This window comes from Sciurus carolinensis, chromosome 11 (genome assembly GCF_902686445.1).
Source record: "Sciurus carolinensis chromosome 11, mSciCar1.2, whole genome shotgun sequence".
Classification (NCBI taxonomy): Eukaryota; Metazoa; Chordata; class Mammalia; order Rodentia; family Sciuridae; genus Sciurus; species Sciurus carolinensis.
In genome coordinates this window covers 75786423-75804332 of record NC_062223.1, presented here as the reverse complement: position 1 = coordinate 75804332, position 17910 = coordinate 75786423, and the positions used below count along the sequence as shown (strand labels likewise).

Genomic DNA, 17910 nt, shown 5'->3' with positions numbered 1-17910 from the left:
AGTTCAGTAAACACTTTCAGTGCCTACCAAGTCATTCTTATAATAATAGCTAACATTTATATAGAGTTTACGGTGTCCTAGACACTATTTTGAGTACATTATATGTATCAGATAACTAAATTTTAAAATATCCCTATGAAGTGAGTGCTGTTATTATCCCCATTTTATCAAGGGGAAACTGAGACACAGATCAGTCAAATGATTTGATCCAAGATCAGTCTAGTAAATGGTAGAACTGGGCTTTGCGTGTCGAAGGTCTAACTGCAATGACCATACTGGTAGCAGTATTCCCTCGCACATCTTACCAGGCAATATTTGAAGGTGTGTTGATAAATTCGTATGAAATTATTGTTATGCTTTTGATAATTTTTGTTTGTATTTTTAGGACATTCAGTCAGAAGAAGGCTGCTATTGAAAGAGAGTATGCACAGGTAAGTTTGGAACTGGAGATCCCCTTTCTAGGTATGCCTCTTTTCCTTGGCTTAAGGACAAATATGGTTATCAGGGAGAACCTTAGTATCCCTGCCTCCTCTTTTTCTTCTCATTTCTGGCTACCTTTCTTTGGTCCTCCTTTTGCTGTATTTGAATCTTAAAGTGAGGAACTAAGTTGAGCCTCATTAGAGGTTTGTGAACCTGTTAGACATTATTTACAGTATTTGTGTTTATAGATATGAATGATAATGAATACATTTCACAAATATATTTATTTATTTTCCTTTATATGCTTCATTCTCTGTAGTTTACAAAAGGTTAATTTTTCTATTTATTCAATCAGGCATTTAGTTCTTATTACCGCCATGTTGATAGAGTGATATGCTTTTCAGTGAATGGTATGGGGTTGTTTCTAGGAAAATTTAAGCATTTCCTTCTTTGATTAGACCTCTCATTTGTGCCCCAGTTATCTCAATATTGCAAGAAAAAATTATGTTGGCATCTTTTTTTTTTATTGTAAACAAATGGGATACATGTTATTTCTCTATTTGTACATGCAGTCAAGGCATACCATTTGTGTAATCATAAATTTACATAGGGTAATGTTGTTTGATTCATTCTGTTATTTTTTTCCCTTTCCCCCCACCCCTCCCACGCCTCTTTTCCCTCTATACAGTCCTTCCTTCCTCCATTCTTACCACCCTCCTTATCCCTATCCCTAACCCTAATGCTAACCCCTCCCACTCCCCATTATATGTCCTCATCCGCTTATCAGCGAGATTATTCGTCCTTTAGTTTTTTGAGATTGGCTTATCTCACTTAGCATGATATTCTCCACTTTCATCCATTTGCCTGCAAATGCCATAATTTTATCATTCTTCATGGCGGAGTAATATTCCATTGTATATATATGCCACAGTTTCTTTATCCATTCATCAACTAAAGGGCATCTAGGTTGGTTCCACAATCTGGCTATGGTGAATTGAGCAGCAATGAACATTGATGTGGCTGTATTTCGGTAGTATGCTGATTTTAAGTCCTTTGGGTATAGGCCAAGGAGTGGGATAGCTGGGTCAAATGGTGGTTCCATTCCAAGCTTTCTGAGGAATCTCCACACTGCTTTCCAGAGTGGCTGCACTAATTTGCAACCCCACCAGCAATGTATGAGTGTACCTTTTTCCCCACATCCTCGCCAACACCTATTGTTGCTTGTGTTCTTGATAATTGCCATTCTAATTGGGGTGAGATGGAATCTTAGGGTAGTTTTGATAAAAATCAATAACTATTTTTTCTATTTAGAAAAACAAATTAACATTATTTGGAATTTTTGGCCTTAATTAAGCAGTTACTTTTTGTATGTAGTAGTAGTCTCAAAAGTGTCCCTCACACCCACAAATCATAAAACTCATTTTGCAACAACAATTTAAAGTACAATAGAAAAAGTACAAGAGAACTTTGGCAGCAAAAAGTAACAAGGAGTTAAAGTTCTGTGTGGTAACCACTATTGCTGCTGCTGTTGTTAATGTTCATTATAAATAATGAGGTGGGGGCATGATTTTCTTTTTTATGTATGCTTTTTCTGGTTTTTGTTTTAATTTTATTTTAATTTTTATTAAAGTTTTAATATTTATTTAAAGTATTTTAATTTAAGTAAATGTCCTTATTTGACTTAACAGTCTCAGAGAATTATCTGTTCTTAAGCTAGATAGAACTCAATTCATTAGTTAGTAGTTGTTGAGTGCTTATAATGTATCTAGTACTTCATATAATGCGAGTATCAGTACTAATATTTGCCAAGCTTTTTTTCTCTGCATATATAAGTACTAGAAATGATAGTTAACATGTATTGAATTCTTACTTTGTACCAGACTGTACTGAGTATAGCCCTAATCTCAATCTTTTCCTCAGATAAAATATTAACAGCAGATACCTATTTGGTTTGCCCATTGATCACTTCCATATCTTTAAATAATGTACTCATAACTCATTGTTTATTAGCTTTAAGCATTATTTCAGGCAGGGCTATAGCTCAGTGGTTGCCTAACATGCACAAGGGCCTGGGTTCCATCTATATCCCCAGCACTGCAACACCCCCCCCAAAAGTGCTTGATTATTTATAATAAAATAAGTGAGAAAATAATAAAATTTAGTGAGAAAACACTAAGCCATTCCTTTCTAGCCAACTCTTTCCAATATAATTGTGGAACTGGGATTGTAGGTTAGGGGTAGCTTGCCTAGCACACATGAGGCCCCAGGTTGACAAACCACCAAAACCAAATCTCTGATATAATTGTGGCACTACTTTAGTGTCTTTGTTACTTTTGTAACTTTCACTGATGTATTTAAACTTCTCTTTTCTTCTATTAAATGCATATATTTTATATATATATGTGCACACACATTATTTATGATATATATAGGTATACATATGCATGTTTTATGTATTACACAGTAAATAGTTACATTTTTAGAATTGTCAGATTTAACCTTGAAAAGTTTCTTTAAATGTCTGTCAAGTAGATTATACTTAGCTTAAGTTTATATAATAATATGTGTAAACTATGTAAGGTATTTAATAATGTGTCTTTTAAAACCTCTTAAAGCAATTATATTCAGAATTAAAGTGTTCCATTGCTGTCTCCCAGGGAGGTTAAGTACTTTTATAGAGAGCCAGTTTGTTGACTGTTCTTGTTATTTATCATCATATTTGCCTTGTAGATGATGTTTCCTTGTTATTTTTTGATGTTTTCGCGATTAATTTTTAAATTTATTTCCTGAAAAATTGGGCAGTATTGTCTTTTATTCTTTGGTTGCTTAAATATTGTTTTCACTTATCAGTAGTAAAGAAACTCCTAAAATAACTGACACTTTCTTTTGCCAGTGTGCACTAATTATTTCAGACCAGTTTGCATTCCCTGTTTTAAAAACTTGCTCTTATTGGTGACGGGCGGACATGGTCAGAGAGGACAGTGACAGTTGCACTACTTAAATTATTTCTTTCTGTTAGTTTTTTTTTTTTTTTTTTTTTTTTTTTTTGTTGTTTTTAACACTCAGTGTACAGTTGAAATTTTGGGAGATAAATTTTTAAAAATTGAAATGTAGCATACATATAGTAAGTAAGGCTGGACAGATCTTGAGTGTACTTTCTGATACATTTTTTCGAAGTGAGTATAGTCATGTAACTACTACTCAAATTAAGATATAGAACTTTACTGGGGCCCCAGAAGCAGTCAATACTCATAAATACGTTTTAATGATAACTAGTACTTTTTTATAAGGATAATTGTTGTTTTTAGACTTACTGTGCTTCTTAATTTAAATGGTATATATCAAACAAATGTGTTCTTACATCTTGGAGTATGGATCGTACTCCACAGAGTATGTACTCTTCTGTGCCTGTTTTCTTTCTTTCAGAACTAAATTTTGAAGCTTCCTACGTGTTTTTGCACGCAAGGGTAGTTCATTCTTCTTTATAGTATCCACTGAATGAATATGTCACAGTTTGTTTTTCCATTATACTAATGATGAATATCTCAGTTTCATGTTTTGAATGATTTTGACTAATTCTTTTAAGCAAAGATTTTAAATACGTGTTTTGGTAGATATACATACACAGTTCTGTTTGGTGTATACCTAGGAACCTAGGAGTAGAACTGCTGGGTTTTTGCTTATGTTTATGTCCTATTTTAGTAGATACAGCCAAGCAGGTTTCCAGAGTGATTGTACCAATTTACATTCTCACCAATAATGTATGAGAGTTGGTTTTACCTCCATATCTTTGCCCATATTTGGTTTTCTCTAAAATTAAAAAGACTGACTTTTTTTCCTTTTTTTTTTTAGTACTAGGAATTAAACCTGGGGCACTTAATCACTGAGCCACATCTCCAACCCTTGTTATTTTTATTTAATGATATGGTCTACCCAAGTTGCTGAGGGCCTAGCTAAATTGCTGAGGCTGCTTTTGAACTTGGGATCCTCCTGCCTCAGCCACTCGAGACACTGGGATTTTAGGTGTGCGCCACTGCACCAGTCCAAAAAAAAAAAAAAGGACTGACTTTTTTGATGAGTGTAAAGTAGTATTTTGTTTTCTTTTTAATAAACTGTGTAAAAGTTGACATACATAAAAAAGTGTGCAAAAGTATATTATATTATAGATCCACAGTTTTTTTTTTTTTGTACCAGGAAATGAACCTAAAGGCACTTAACCACTAAGTCACATTCCCAGCTCTTTTTATTTTTTTAATTTTGAGACAGGGTCTCACTGAGTTGCTTAGGGCCTTGCTAAGAGACTGACTTTGATCTTGGTATCCTCCTACCTGAGCTTCCCAAGCCACTGGGATGACAGCCATCATGCCCAGCTCCACAAATTTTTAATTCGTGATTGAATTGTTTTCTAGTTTGCCTGTATCATTTTTCATTCCCACCAGCAATGTACAAAGGTTTCATTTCCAGTATTGTCCTAGTCCTCGTCATTGCCTGTATTTTCTGATTATACTCATTGTAGTGGCTTCAATCATTATGAATGGTACCACTAGTACATTCTTTTTAAAAATGTTTTTATTAGTGATTTATAGTTACAAATAATAGTGGGGTTCATTTTGACATGTTCAAAAATGCATATACCATTATTTGAACCATCTCAATCCCCAGTACATCCTCTTTCCCTGCCCTCCTCGCTCCCCTGATACCCTTCTTCTACTCCGTTGGGCATCCTTCTTAATACATTCTTACAGGTGTCTTTAGGTGATTATATGTGTTCTATTGGGGATATGCTAAGAGTGGAATTGTATCATGGTTTATGTATCTAACTTTGGAAGATGGTGTTCTAAAGTGATTATTGCAATTTACAATCTTGTGGGCAGTGATTGAGAGTTGTAGTTGTTCTAAGTCCTTATCAACATTTGTCTTTCTTTTTCATTTTAGCCTTTCTGGTGAGTATATGGTGGTAAAAATATTATAGATTTGATTTTTCATTTTCCTGATGTCTAAAGAAGTTGAGTAACTTTTTCATATCTTGTTTGGACATTTAGATATTTTGTATTATGAAGTTCCTGTTCAAGTTTTGTTGTTTTTTTCCCTTACTGATATATACTTTACAAAAATATATTTAGAATATGACTCCTTTGTCAGATGTTGTATGCATTGTAGACATTGCTATAATCTCATGAAGAAATGTCATGTTTTGTGGCTTCCCTTTTCATCTATTAGTGGTTTCTTTAAAAAAATTTTTTTAGTTGGTGATGGGCCTTTATTTTACTCATTTATTAATATGAAATGCTGAGAATAGAACCTAGTACCTCACATGCAAGGCAGGCACTTTACCACTGAGCCACAGCCCTTAAGAAACCTTAATGATTTCTTTTGATGAAAACAACTTCTTCATTTTCATGAAATGTATTTATTTTTTTAAAGTTAGTGCTCTTTATCTCCTATTTAAGAGTTTGTTGTTACCCAAAGGTCCACCCTGAGGTGTCATACAATGTTATACAGTTTTTATTGTTTAATCTTTCACATTTAGTTGTGGTCTATCTGAAATAGCTTTTATGTAAGGTGTGGGATTGTAGTCAGTATTTCACTTTGTATATGGATATTCAGTTGAAGAAGCATTGTGTATTGAAAAGTCTTAGTACTCTATTTGCATCCCTGTATAGTATGGAAGTGATATTTTGTAGCCTATTTAGTAACTATACCTGTATAAATCAATTTCTAGTCTTCATTCTATTCTGTTGATCTATTTTTTGGAAATATATTTTACTTTGTTTCATTGTTTTAATTACTGTGATTTTATAACAATAAATCTTAATATCTGGGAGTTTAAGAACCTTTCCACTATTCTTGACCCTTTAGTTTTTGTGTATATTTTAGAATTAGTTTGTTAATTTCCCCAGTATGCTGCCTGGGATTTTGGTGGGGGAGGGTGGAGGGGGCTTACCAGGGATTGAATTTAGGGGCACTTGACCACAGACCTACATCCCCAACCCTATTTTGTATTTTATTTAGAGACAGAATCTCACTGAGTTGCTTGGCACCTGGCTTTTGTTGAGGCTGGCTTTGAACTCACAATCCTATCTTAGCCTCCTGAGCTGCTGGAATTACAGGCATGTGCCACTGTGCCTGGCATGCCTGGGATTTTGATTGGAATTGCTTTGAATCTTTAGATTGATTTGGGGAGAAGTGATAACTTTAATCCCCATCTTTGTTTAGTGCCTTTTTTTTCCTTCAGTTTTTTTAGTATTTTAAACATACTAGTTCATTGAAACCTCCCTTTTAAAATTTTTTAAAAAATTTTTATTTGTTCTAATTAGTTATAAATCAGCAGAGTGCATTTCGATTCATTGTACATGAATGGAGCACAACTTTTCATTTCTCTGGTTGTCCATGGTACTGTAGGATCATTCCATTCGTGCAGTCATACATGTACCTATGAAACCTTTTTTAAGAGATCTTTTTTCAATCTGGGTTATCTGTGATTGCTGTATAACTCTTACCTTGAATACGGTTTTCTTTCTTATGTTGGATTCATTAATTCTTGGGTCCTTATTTTCTTCTTAAGTTTATTACCTTAATTTTTGAAGCATTTCAAACAGGAATTTCCTAAAATTTTATGCTTATTATTTCACTGCACTTACTAATGTTTTATGAAGAACAGGTTCTGAATACATTATTGGAAATCTGATAAATTTTGAAAAGTTGCATAAGTTTCCTTCATGTGGGTATAACAAAAGTGAAGGTTTTGTGGAAATTAAGAAGAAAAATCATCTGTTCCTTCACTTTGCAGAGATAAACATTAATTGTTTAATTAATGTTCTATCATATAACATTATGTTTTTTTTCCTTTGGACATCTATACAATTTAAATATATTGATTGAATTTATTTAACACTTATATATAGGGAATGGTGGCACAGCCCTATAGTCTCTAATACTTGGGAGGCTGAGGCAGTTTGGGGTCAGTCTTGGCAATATAGGGAGACTCAATCTCTTAGAAAAAAAATTATAAATATACTTTTTTGTTCAGTGTATTGCTCTTTTAGTAACTAATACTTTATAAACATCTTTTGTTCTATAGCATCACTGACTGTCTACTCATTACAATTTCAGATGATATATATATATTTTTTTTTGGTACTGGGGATAGAACTCAGGGCCTTGTGCTTGCGAGGCAAGCACTCTACCAGCTGAGCTATCTCCCCAGCCCAGATGATCTTTTATTTTATTTGGTATGACACCATTTATTTAACCTTTAATTGGATATTTAGGTTTTTGCTTTTTAAAATGTAGACAATGTATGCTTGTTATGATTTGAATGTGAGGTGTCCCCCAAAATTTCACATGTGAGACAATGCAAGAAGATTCAGAGGAGAAACGATTGGGTTGTAAGAGATTACAGTGATTGGGATTAACTGAGTGGTAATTGAAGTGGTAGGCTGTGGCTGGAGGAGATTGGAATTGGGGCGTGGCTTTGGGATATATATCTCCATATTGGAGAGTGGAGTCCCCCCCCCCCCTCTTTCTCTCTTTCTCTCTCTCTCTCTCTCTCTCTCTCTCTCTCTCTCTCTCTCTCTCTCTCTCTCTCTCTCTCCCTCTCTCCCTCTCTCTCCCCCTCTCCCTCCCTCCCTCCCTCCCTCCCTCTCTCCCTCCCTCCCTGTACTTCCTGATTGCTGAGCTCTTCTCCTCTGCCACACTCTTCCACCATGATGTTCAGTCTCACCTCAAGCCCTTAGAAATGGAGCCAGCCTTCTATGGACTAAGACCTCTGAAACTGTGAGCCTCCAAATAAACTTTTCATCCTAAAATTGTTCTGGTCACATCTTTTAGTTGCAGCAGCAAAAAAGCTAACTAAAACAATATTGAACCACTTTGCATATAACCCAAATTTTTTCGTTGTACCAATTCCTATAATTGAAATCTGTGGGTCAGAAGATGTGTACGTTTTTAAGGCTTGAGCAGTACACAACCCAATTTATTACATAAAGTATTTATGTTCCTAGGAGCAGTATATGAGAATGCCTCTTTCCCATGTAATTGCTATTATTAGATGATAACATTAAAAAATTTAAATGCTGGACTGGAGTTGTAGCTCAGTGGTGGAGCACTTGCCTTGCATGTATGAGGCACTGGGTTCAATCCTCAGCACCACATAAAAATGAATAATGATATTGTGTCCATCTACAGCTAAAAATATTTTTTAAAAAATTTAAATGCTACTTAAATGCCATTTATCTTGGGTTTATGTATTATGGAAAATAAATATGATAAGTAGCTAAGGTATTACTAAAATGTTTTGATATTTAGAATTTGACTCTTCTGAATAACTTTTAGGTAAAAGCTATCAATTTCCTGGTTTTCCCATACTGTATTACCTCTTGTACTAGTGATGTTTTCTTCTTTTCTTTTTACTAGGGATTGAATCCAGGGATATTCTAACACTAAGCTAAATCCCCAGTCCCCTTTTTAAAAACAGTATATTATTTATTTTTATGTGGTGTTGAGGATCGAACCCAGTGCCTCACACATTCTAGGCAAGCTGTTTACCACTGAGCTACAATCCCTGCCCCTTCTCGGCCCTGTTTATTTTTTATTTTACATGTATAGAATTCATAAATATGTTCCCTATTTTTGGGCTTTTTCTGTTTTTTTTTTCTTTTTTTTTTATTGCAAACAAATGGGGTACAATTTGTTTCTCTGGTTGTACATGAAGTAGAGGCATACCATTTGTGTAACCATACATTTACATAGGGCAATGATGTTTGACTCACTCTGTAATTTTTCCTTCTCCCCACCCCTCATTTTCCTCTATGTAGTCTATCCTTCCTCCATTCTTGCCTTCCTCCCACCCCCCATTATGTATCATCATCTGCTTATTAGCGAGATCATTCATCCTTTGGTTGTTTGGGATTGGCTTATCTCACTTAGCATGATATTCTCCAACTTCATCCATTTTGCCTGCAAATGCCATAATTTTATTCTTCTTTATGGCTAATATTCCATTGTGTATATATACCATAGTTTCTTTATCCATTCATCTATTGAAGGGCATCTAGGTTGGTTCCACAATCTGGCTATTGTGAATTGAGCAGCTATGAACATTGTTGTGGCTGCATCACTGTAGTATGCTCATTTTAAGTCCTTTGGGTATAGGCCAAGGAGTGGGATAGCTGGATCAAATGGTGGTTCCATTCCAAGTTTTCTAAGGAATCTCCACACTGCTTTCCAGAGTAGCTGCACTAATTTACAACCCCACCAGCAATATAAGAGTGTACCTTTTCCCCCCACATTCTTGCCAACACCTCTTGTTGCCTGTATTCTTGATAATCGCCATTCTAATTGGGGTGAGATGGAATCTTAGGGTGGTTTGATTTGCATTTCTCTTATTACTAGAGATGTTGAACATTTTTTCATATATCTGTTGATTGCATATAGATCTTCTTCTGTGAAGTGTCTGTTCATTTCCTTAGCCCATTTGTTGATTGGGTTATTTGTATTCTTGGTGTATAGTTTTTTGAGTTCTTTATAGATTCTGGAGATTAGTGCTGTATCTGAAGTTTATGTGGCAAAGATTTTCTCCCACTCTGTAAGTTCTCTCTTCGCATTGCTGATAGTTTCCTTTGCTGAGAAAAAGCTTTTTAGTTTGAATCTATCCCAGTTATTGATTCCTGCTTTTATTTCTTGTGCTATGGGAGTCCTGTTTAAGGAAGTCTGATCCTAAGCCGACATGATGAGGATTTGGACCAACTTTTTCTTCTATAAGGTGCAGGGTCTCTGGTCTGATTCCGAGGTCCTTGATCCATTTTGAGTTGAGTTTTGGGCAGGGTGAGAGATAGGGGTTTAGTTTCATTCTGCTGCATATGGATTTCCAGTTTTCCCAGCACCATTTGTTGAACAGGCTATCTTTTCTCCATTGTATGTTTTTGGCACCTTTGTCTAGTATGAGAAAACTGTATTTATTTGGGTTCATGTCTGTGTCCTCTATTCTGTACCATTGATCTGCCTATTTTGGTGCCAATACCGTGCCGTTTTTGTTACTGTTGCTCTGTAGTACAGTTGAAGTTCTGGTATTGCCATACCCCCTGCTTCACTCTTCCTGCTAAGGATTGCTTGAGCTATTCTGGGTTTCTTATTTTTCCAAATGAATTTCAGGATTACTTGCTCTATTTCTGTGAGGTACGTCTTTGGGATTTTAATTGGAATTGCATTGAATCTGTATAGCACTTTTGGTAGTATTGCCATTTTGACAATATTAATTCTGCCTATCTAAGAACATGGGAGATCTTTCCATCTTCTAAGGTTTTCTTTAATTTCTTTCTTTAGTGTTCTGTAGTTCTCATTGTAGAGAAGTCTTTCACCTCTTTTGTTAGATTGATTCCCAAGTATTTTATTATTTTTTTTTGAGGCTGTTGTGAATGGGGTAGTTTTCCTAAATTCTCTTTCTGAGGATTCATCACTTATGAATAAAAATGCATTAAATTTATGAGTATTGATTTTATATCCTGCTGCTTTACTGAATTCATTTATGATTTCTAGAAGTTTTCTGGTGGAATTTCCCAGCTCCTCTAAATATAGAATTATGTCATTAGTAAACAGGGATAGTTTGAGTTCTTCTTTTCCTATTTGTATCCCTTTAATTCCTTTGGTCTGTCTAATTGCTCTGGCTAGAGTTTCAAGGACAGTGTTGAATAGAAGTGGTGAAAGAGAGCATCCCTGCCTTGTTCCAGTTTTTAGGGGGAATGCTTTTGGGACCTTTCTTTTTGTAAAATAATTTTGTTTTTTGTTTTTGTTTTGCAGTGCTGGTGATTGAACCCAGGGCTTTGTGCTTGCAAGGCAAGCACTCTACCAACTGAGCTATATCCCTAGCCCTATAAAATATTTTTTAGTTATATAAGGACACAATACCTTTATTTTATTTTTATATGGTGCTGAGGATCAAACCCAATGTCTCACACATGCTAGGTGAGCACTCTACCACTGAGCCACAACTCCAGCTCCAGGGTGGGACATTTTTGCTGAATTGGAGTGGAGTAAAGAATGGGCACCTGTGTCTGGGAGTGGTGCTGTACTCACATGTTTATTTATTTAGTTTTGGATAACATACTTTTTTAAAAGTAGAAGTTTATTTAAACATCTGCCAGTTTTCATATATTGAGAAAATGTTTACTTAGTTTTAGTGTTTTGTGTGTGTGTGTGTGTGTGGGGGGGTACTGGGCATTGAACTCAGGGCCTTGTGCATGATAGGCAAGTGTTTTACCTCTGAGCTGCACTCTCAGCCCTTTATTTTATTTTGAGAACAGAGTCTCACTCAGTTGTCCAGATTTGCCTTGAACTGTGGTCCTTCTGCTTCAGTCTCCTGAGTAGCTGGGATTATAGGTGTGTGTGCCACTGCTCCAGGCTACCATGTACTCTTTTAGGTACCATAGATAGAGCAGTGCTCAAAAAGTAGGTGGCAGGAGTCTGTGAACTTAACAGAAATTCTGTTCTTATGTTGTATGTAGTCTTCTTAACTTCTTTTTCTTCAAAGCCACTTATATGGCATTATGGTCAATTGAAAAAAGAATGGCCTTCATAGAATTTTTACTAGAGTTGTATGTTATATTTTCTACATAAAATATTTATTGGTCAAAAGGAGTATTTGTGAGATTCAGAGAGCATACAGATGAACCATCCCAATAGAATACTATTTAAAGGAAGTGAGTTTAGGTGAACTTGAGATTCATTATATGACAGCAATTTAAAAAATGGTACCTCAAGCATATGCAAAGTAAACTTGTAATATATCTTTAGGTGAATGTTAGAAGAAAGAAAGAAATATTGTAGAACCTTACTAACACTTGAAGGAATTTGAGCATGAACTTTTTCAAATTGCTTGGCAGTTTCCATTTCCTACAAGAGTATTATTAATGTTTTATTTTTAAGCATGGTTTGTGAATTTTGCTTTGTAATTCTCCAGAAATCACAGATGTATTGCATATCTGTTTATACAGACAGAACACACGATCTCTGAAAACACAGAAGCCACGTATGAATCATTGAATAACATTAAATCTTAGGGTAAAATAATAGGACTTAGCCAACCAAGAGGTGTTGGTAAGATCATTTGCAATACTCAAGTAGATTGCTGCAGGCAAGTTCTGTGTATTAATGCACTTCCTGTAGTTTCTGGCAGAATGCTGCTACTGAAGGAAGGATACAAAAGGGTACTGTGGCTGGAGAGAAAGAGCAGGAAAATATTGTGGACTTTAAGGGTGGTTCCTGGCCTAAGGACAAACAGAGTAAACATGGACATGCTGGCAGTTACTCTTTGGTATCACACTGTTGCACCTAAAAAGTTTCGCTGTTTTTATTCTTTTAAAAAACCAGTTTATGAAGCATTGAACATACTACCCAAGAAGTTCATGTTGTTTGTGTGTGGAGGGGTTGTTTGTTTGTTTCTGGTGAATTTCATCTGCATGAAAGCTTTAAAAAGCTTCTTTTTAATTTAGCTGTGGGTATTTTTACAGTGCTGGGGTTTTGAACCCCAGGGCCTTGTGCTTGCGAGGCAAGCGCTCTACCAACTGAGCTATATCCCCAGTCCGGTTGTTAGCTTTTTGTCCTTTTATTTTTTCTTTTCTTTCTTGTTCTTTTTTTTTTTTTTTTTTTTTAATGGTACTAGGGAATGAACCCAAGGGGCTTAATTACAGAACTACGTCCTCAGCCCCATTTTAAAAATAATTTTTATTTATTTTTAACTGTTCTGTGTAGTTATACATGGCAGCAGAATGCATTTTAGTTCATTGTACACAAATGGAGTACAACTTTTCATTTCTCTGGTTGTACACAATGTAGAGCCACATCATTTGTGTAATCATATATGTTCATAGGGTAATGATGTTTATCTCATTCCTCCATCTTTCCTACCCTGCCCCCTCCTCTCCCCTCATTTCCCTGTACACAATGCAAATTTCCTCCATTCTTCCCTCTCTCACCTTTATGTATCAGCATCCACATAGCAGAGAAAACATTTGGCCTTTGGTTTTTTGGGATTGGCTTATCTCACTTAGCATGATATTCTCCAACTGCATCCATTTACCTGCAAATGCCATAATTTTATTCTCCTTTAAGACTGAGTAATATTCCATTGTGTATATAAGACACAGTTTCTTGACGGGCATCTAGGTTGGTTCTATAACTTAGCTATTGTGAATTGTGCTGCTATAAAGATTGATGTGGCTATGCCACTGTAGTACGCTGATTTAAAGTCCTTTGGGTATAGGCTGAGGAGTGGGATAGCTGGGTCAAATGGTGGGTCCATTCCTAGTTTTCTAAGGAATCTCCACACTGCTTTCCAGAGTGGTTGCATCAATTTGCAACCCCACCAGCAGTGTGAGTGTACCTTTTTCCCCACATCCTTGCCAACACCTATTGTTACTTTTAATTCTTTATACTAGCCATTCTAATTGGAGTGAGATGAAATTTTAGGTTACTTTTGATTTGCATTTCTCTAATTACTAGAGACGTTGAACATTTTTTCATGTATTTGTTGATCGATTGTATATCCCCAAAATACAAATAACCCAATCAATAAATGGGCTAAGGAACTGAGCAGACACTTCACAGAAGAAAATAATTTTTATTTTGAGACAAGGTCTTGCTAAGTTGCTTAAGGTCTTGTTAATTTCTAAGGCTGGCCTCAAATTTGTGATCCTCTTGTCTAGGTCTCCTGAGTAGATCAAATTATAGGCATGCATCACTGTGCCCAGCCTGTCCATTTCTTTTAGAGAGAAATGGTGTACTGTATGCCTAAAGCTTTCCTTTCTGCCGGTCTTGTCCTGTAGAACATTAAGGTGGACAGAATAACTGTTATTGGCAGAAAGTCCATTCAGACTTACTTCAGAAATGACTTAAAAAATATTATTCATTATTTTGTTTTATTTTTCTTTGGCTTGCAGATGTGGTTATAAATACATTTGGAAACAGCTACTCAGGAGGCTGAGGCAGGAGGATCACAAGTTCAACACTGTCTTGGGCTACTAGCAAAGACTCTGTCTCAAAATAAAAAAAGGGCTGGGGATGTTTGCCTAATATGCAAGGGTTCTGGGTTGCATCCCCAGCACCAAAACAAACAAACAAACAAAAAACCTTTGAAAAGAAGTGCTAATTTTTGTCTCAAAATGCTTGATTTGATTTTTTAAAGTTTAAAAACTGCATTAAAACAAGAAATGGGGAAATATAAGGAAATTTAGGTAAATTTGATTTGCTAGATTTTCATCTTTTCACCTTTTAAAGGAGTGAGCAAAAAAATTATTTATGCTTCTCCCCATTCTTTTCTTCCCCAATCCTCTCTTTCTATTAATGAATTTAGTGGTTTGACTAAGATAAAACAAGGATGGATAGAGGGGAAAAGTCAAACTACATCTGTGATTTGGAAACTTTTATGTTAACTTGCTCAACCCTCCACCCTGCTGCCTTTTACACTGGGCTTATTGTTTTGCACATTTTCACTAATTTTTGTTTGCTTGCTTGATCTGCTAGTTGGGTTTGAGTCCTCTGCTCTAGCCATTGATCAAAAAGCATAATTTTTCTTTTTAAAGCACTTCTTCTGTCTTAACCTCTCTATATAGATTTCAGTGCTGTGAACTCTTTCTTTGTATTCCAGGTTAAACAACATATTTTGAGACCTTAGTTGTCCAGCGCTATTATAAACACTGTATATGCGTTATTAACTCACTTATGTTTTCCCAGCAACCTTTCAGGAGTAGTTACTCTTAATTCCTATTTTACAGGACTCTTATTTTTAAAGTAAAGTTGCTCTCTCAGAATCTTCTGTTTTTTGCTCCCTCCACTCCCCTCCTTTCAGATAATCTGGTCCGGGGCATATTTTTAGAGGAACAATAAAGAGGATGATTTTAAGAAAGAAACTGGTAGACTAAAGTTCTTCTCCAAGAAGATGACCTTAAATAGTGGTGGGGTAGAAATCATGCTGTTTGGGTAGATGGCTGAAGAAACTGTAGATTTTCAACAGTTGACATTACATATTTCATGTGTAAGGGATGAGTGGATCTGGCAGATTTTTTTTTTTTTTTTTTTTTAAGTCTGAAGTACAGAACCAGGAAGAAAGAATAACAATTAGGATGACAAAAGTTGTTCTCTAGTTAAACCTGCTCCAGAATGAAAGGGATGGTATCTTTCAGAAGTGTTCGAGTAAAATAACATGAAGACCATCTTTTAATGGTATCACAGCAGGTATTTATGTAATATATTTTTCTCTTTAAAAATTTTAGTTGACTGTTCCTCATGGCTTGTAGTACTATAGGACAAACAAAACGTGTGAAGGTTTACCCACTTGAAAGGTGCTAGTTTATAACCTCTGCTTTAATTGGTTTTACTTCTCAAACTGGATTCTTAGTTTTTGGATCACATTATTTTCATTCCCAGCAGAACTCCTTTCTTTGAGGTATGCTTAATCCTTGCAGTCACCATTCACTTAATTGATTCTATTTTATTCTTTTAAAAATTCAATAAAATTTATCAAGCACTTAATTTCATGACTGTGGGGAATATCAAGACTGAATGGTGTGTGTGCATGTTTCTCTTCAGGAGGTTGAAATATAACTTTAGTTTTTCAGTGTTACCAAATAAAACAGGGAGTCATGTCAGATAAAGGTGAGTACAGACAGCAGCTATGTCACATAAGTAATGTATGAGAATAGCCTTATGAAGTAGATTGCTTTTGTTATAGGGATATTATTGTGGATATTGTGTCCTACATCCTTAACAAACCATATACGAAGGCTCAGAGCATCTTTGTTTACCCTGTGATTTCTTTTTGGAACAGTGAAATTCCAGTGTTCACTGATAACTTTCTGTTAGTGATAACTTTCTGTTTTTGCTTTGGTCACCTGGGAATTCAGTCTAAAAGTCTGTGTATGTATGTTGTAATTTTCTGCTCCATTTTGATGTGTATATTTAAGTTTCTCTATTATATATTATATATATTTATATATTATATATTATATATATAATTGTTATATATATAATAGAGAAACATATATAATAGAGAAAAATATACATGCATACATATACATATGATTGTTTTATATATACTCTGATAAACCATTTAGATTCTTCGTGGAATGAGATCAAGGCAATAAACTTTACTGTTTATTAGTACAGCATAGACTTATGAAGAGTAGGATGCTTCCGTTGAAAGGTAGGGCAAATCTCCCTGTAGTTAGAATAATATTTTTTGCCTTCAGTTGTATGAACCTTCTGTCTAAACATGAACAATTTATCATTATGAATCTAGGTGTTTTATTTACTCTGCTGAAATAATGCTCAGAGTTGTTTGTTAGTCTGAATTTCTCTCTCTCTCTCAAGTTCTGGAAAAGTTTTAGTCATTATTTATGCAGATTTTGTTTTTTCAACTTTTTTTTTTTTTTTTTTTTTTTTGTAGTACCGGGGATCAAACTCAGGGCCTTGTGCTTGCAAGGCAAGCACTCTACCAGCTGAGCTATCTCCCCAGCCCAACATTTTTTTCTTGTTTTGGAGATTGAACCTAGAACCTTGCACATGTAAAGCACAGACTGTACCATTGACCTATACCTGCAGCCTCAGCATCCTTTTTATCTGCTACTTCTGAAAGTTTTAGTTGTTGTATCTTGGATCCTTCTCAATCTGTCTACTTAATTAATTCTCTTTCACATTTTTAAAGTTCTTTGTTCTGTTTACTTCATTCTAAATGAATTACAGCTTGAACTTCTAGTTCTCCATTCAATTGTATCTATTTGAGGGTTTTATCTTTCACATTGTTTTTTAGTGACCATTTTCTCTCTAGAATTTCTCTTTAATTCTTTTCAGGGATGTGTGTGTCTATGTGTTTGTATAAATTTTATACTATTTTTTGTTTTAGTTCTGTATGTTTTTATTATTTCTTATTCTTTTAAGAGTAAAAATGATTTTTAAGCTTATCTCTTCAAATACTTGTTTAAAAGTATAAGACTTCTTTTTTTTAATAAGACTTCTATATAATGAATTTCATCTGAAGTAAATTTGTGCTTCAGTTGTTGATCTTGTTAACTGTGTAAAACTGATAAAGTTTGAAATAAAAAATATTTAAGGAAAGGGACCTACTATTTCTTTTCTTTTTTTTAATTTATTTTTATTGTAAACAAATGGGATACATGTTGTTGGCACATGGAGTAACAGCATACCATTTGCATATTCATACATTTACATAGAGTAATGATGTTTGATTCATTCCATTATTTTTTCCTTCTCCCCCACCTCTCTTTTCCCTCTATACAGTCCCTCCTTCCTTCATTCTTGCCTCCCTCCCACCCCCCATTATGTGTCATCATCCGCTTATCAGTGAGATCATATGCCTTTTGGATTTTTGAGATTGGCTTATCTCACTCAACATGATATTCTCCAGTTTCATCCATTTGCCTGCAAATGCCATAATTTTATTATTATTTATGGCTGAGTAATATTCCATTGTATATATAT

At 35.0% G+C, this 17910-nt stretch overlaps 1 protein-coding gene across 2 annotated transcripts in view; it reads left to right on the top strand.

Moving 5' to 3' along the window:
• The window catches only part of Fchsd2 (FCH and double SH3 domains 2), a 244730-nt gene that overhangs the window by 32862 nt on the left and 193958 nt on the right, over positions 1–17910 (top strand). For both annotated transcript variants that reach the window (XM_047517161.1, XM_047517162.1), the window contains exon 3: positions 386–431. In XM_047517161.1, coding sequence (XP_047373117.1) covers positions 386–431 — 46 coding nt within the window. The remainder of the gene's footprint in view (positions 1–385; positions 432–17910) is intronic.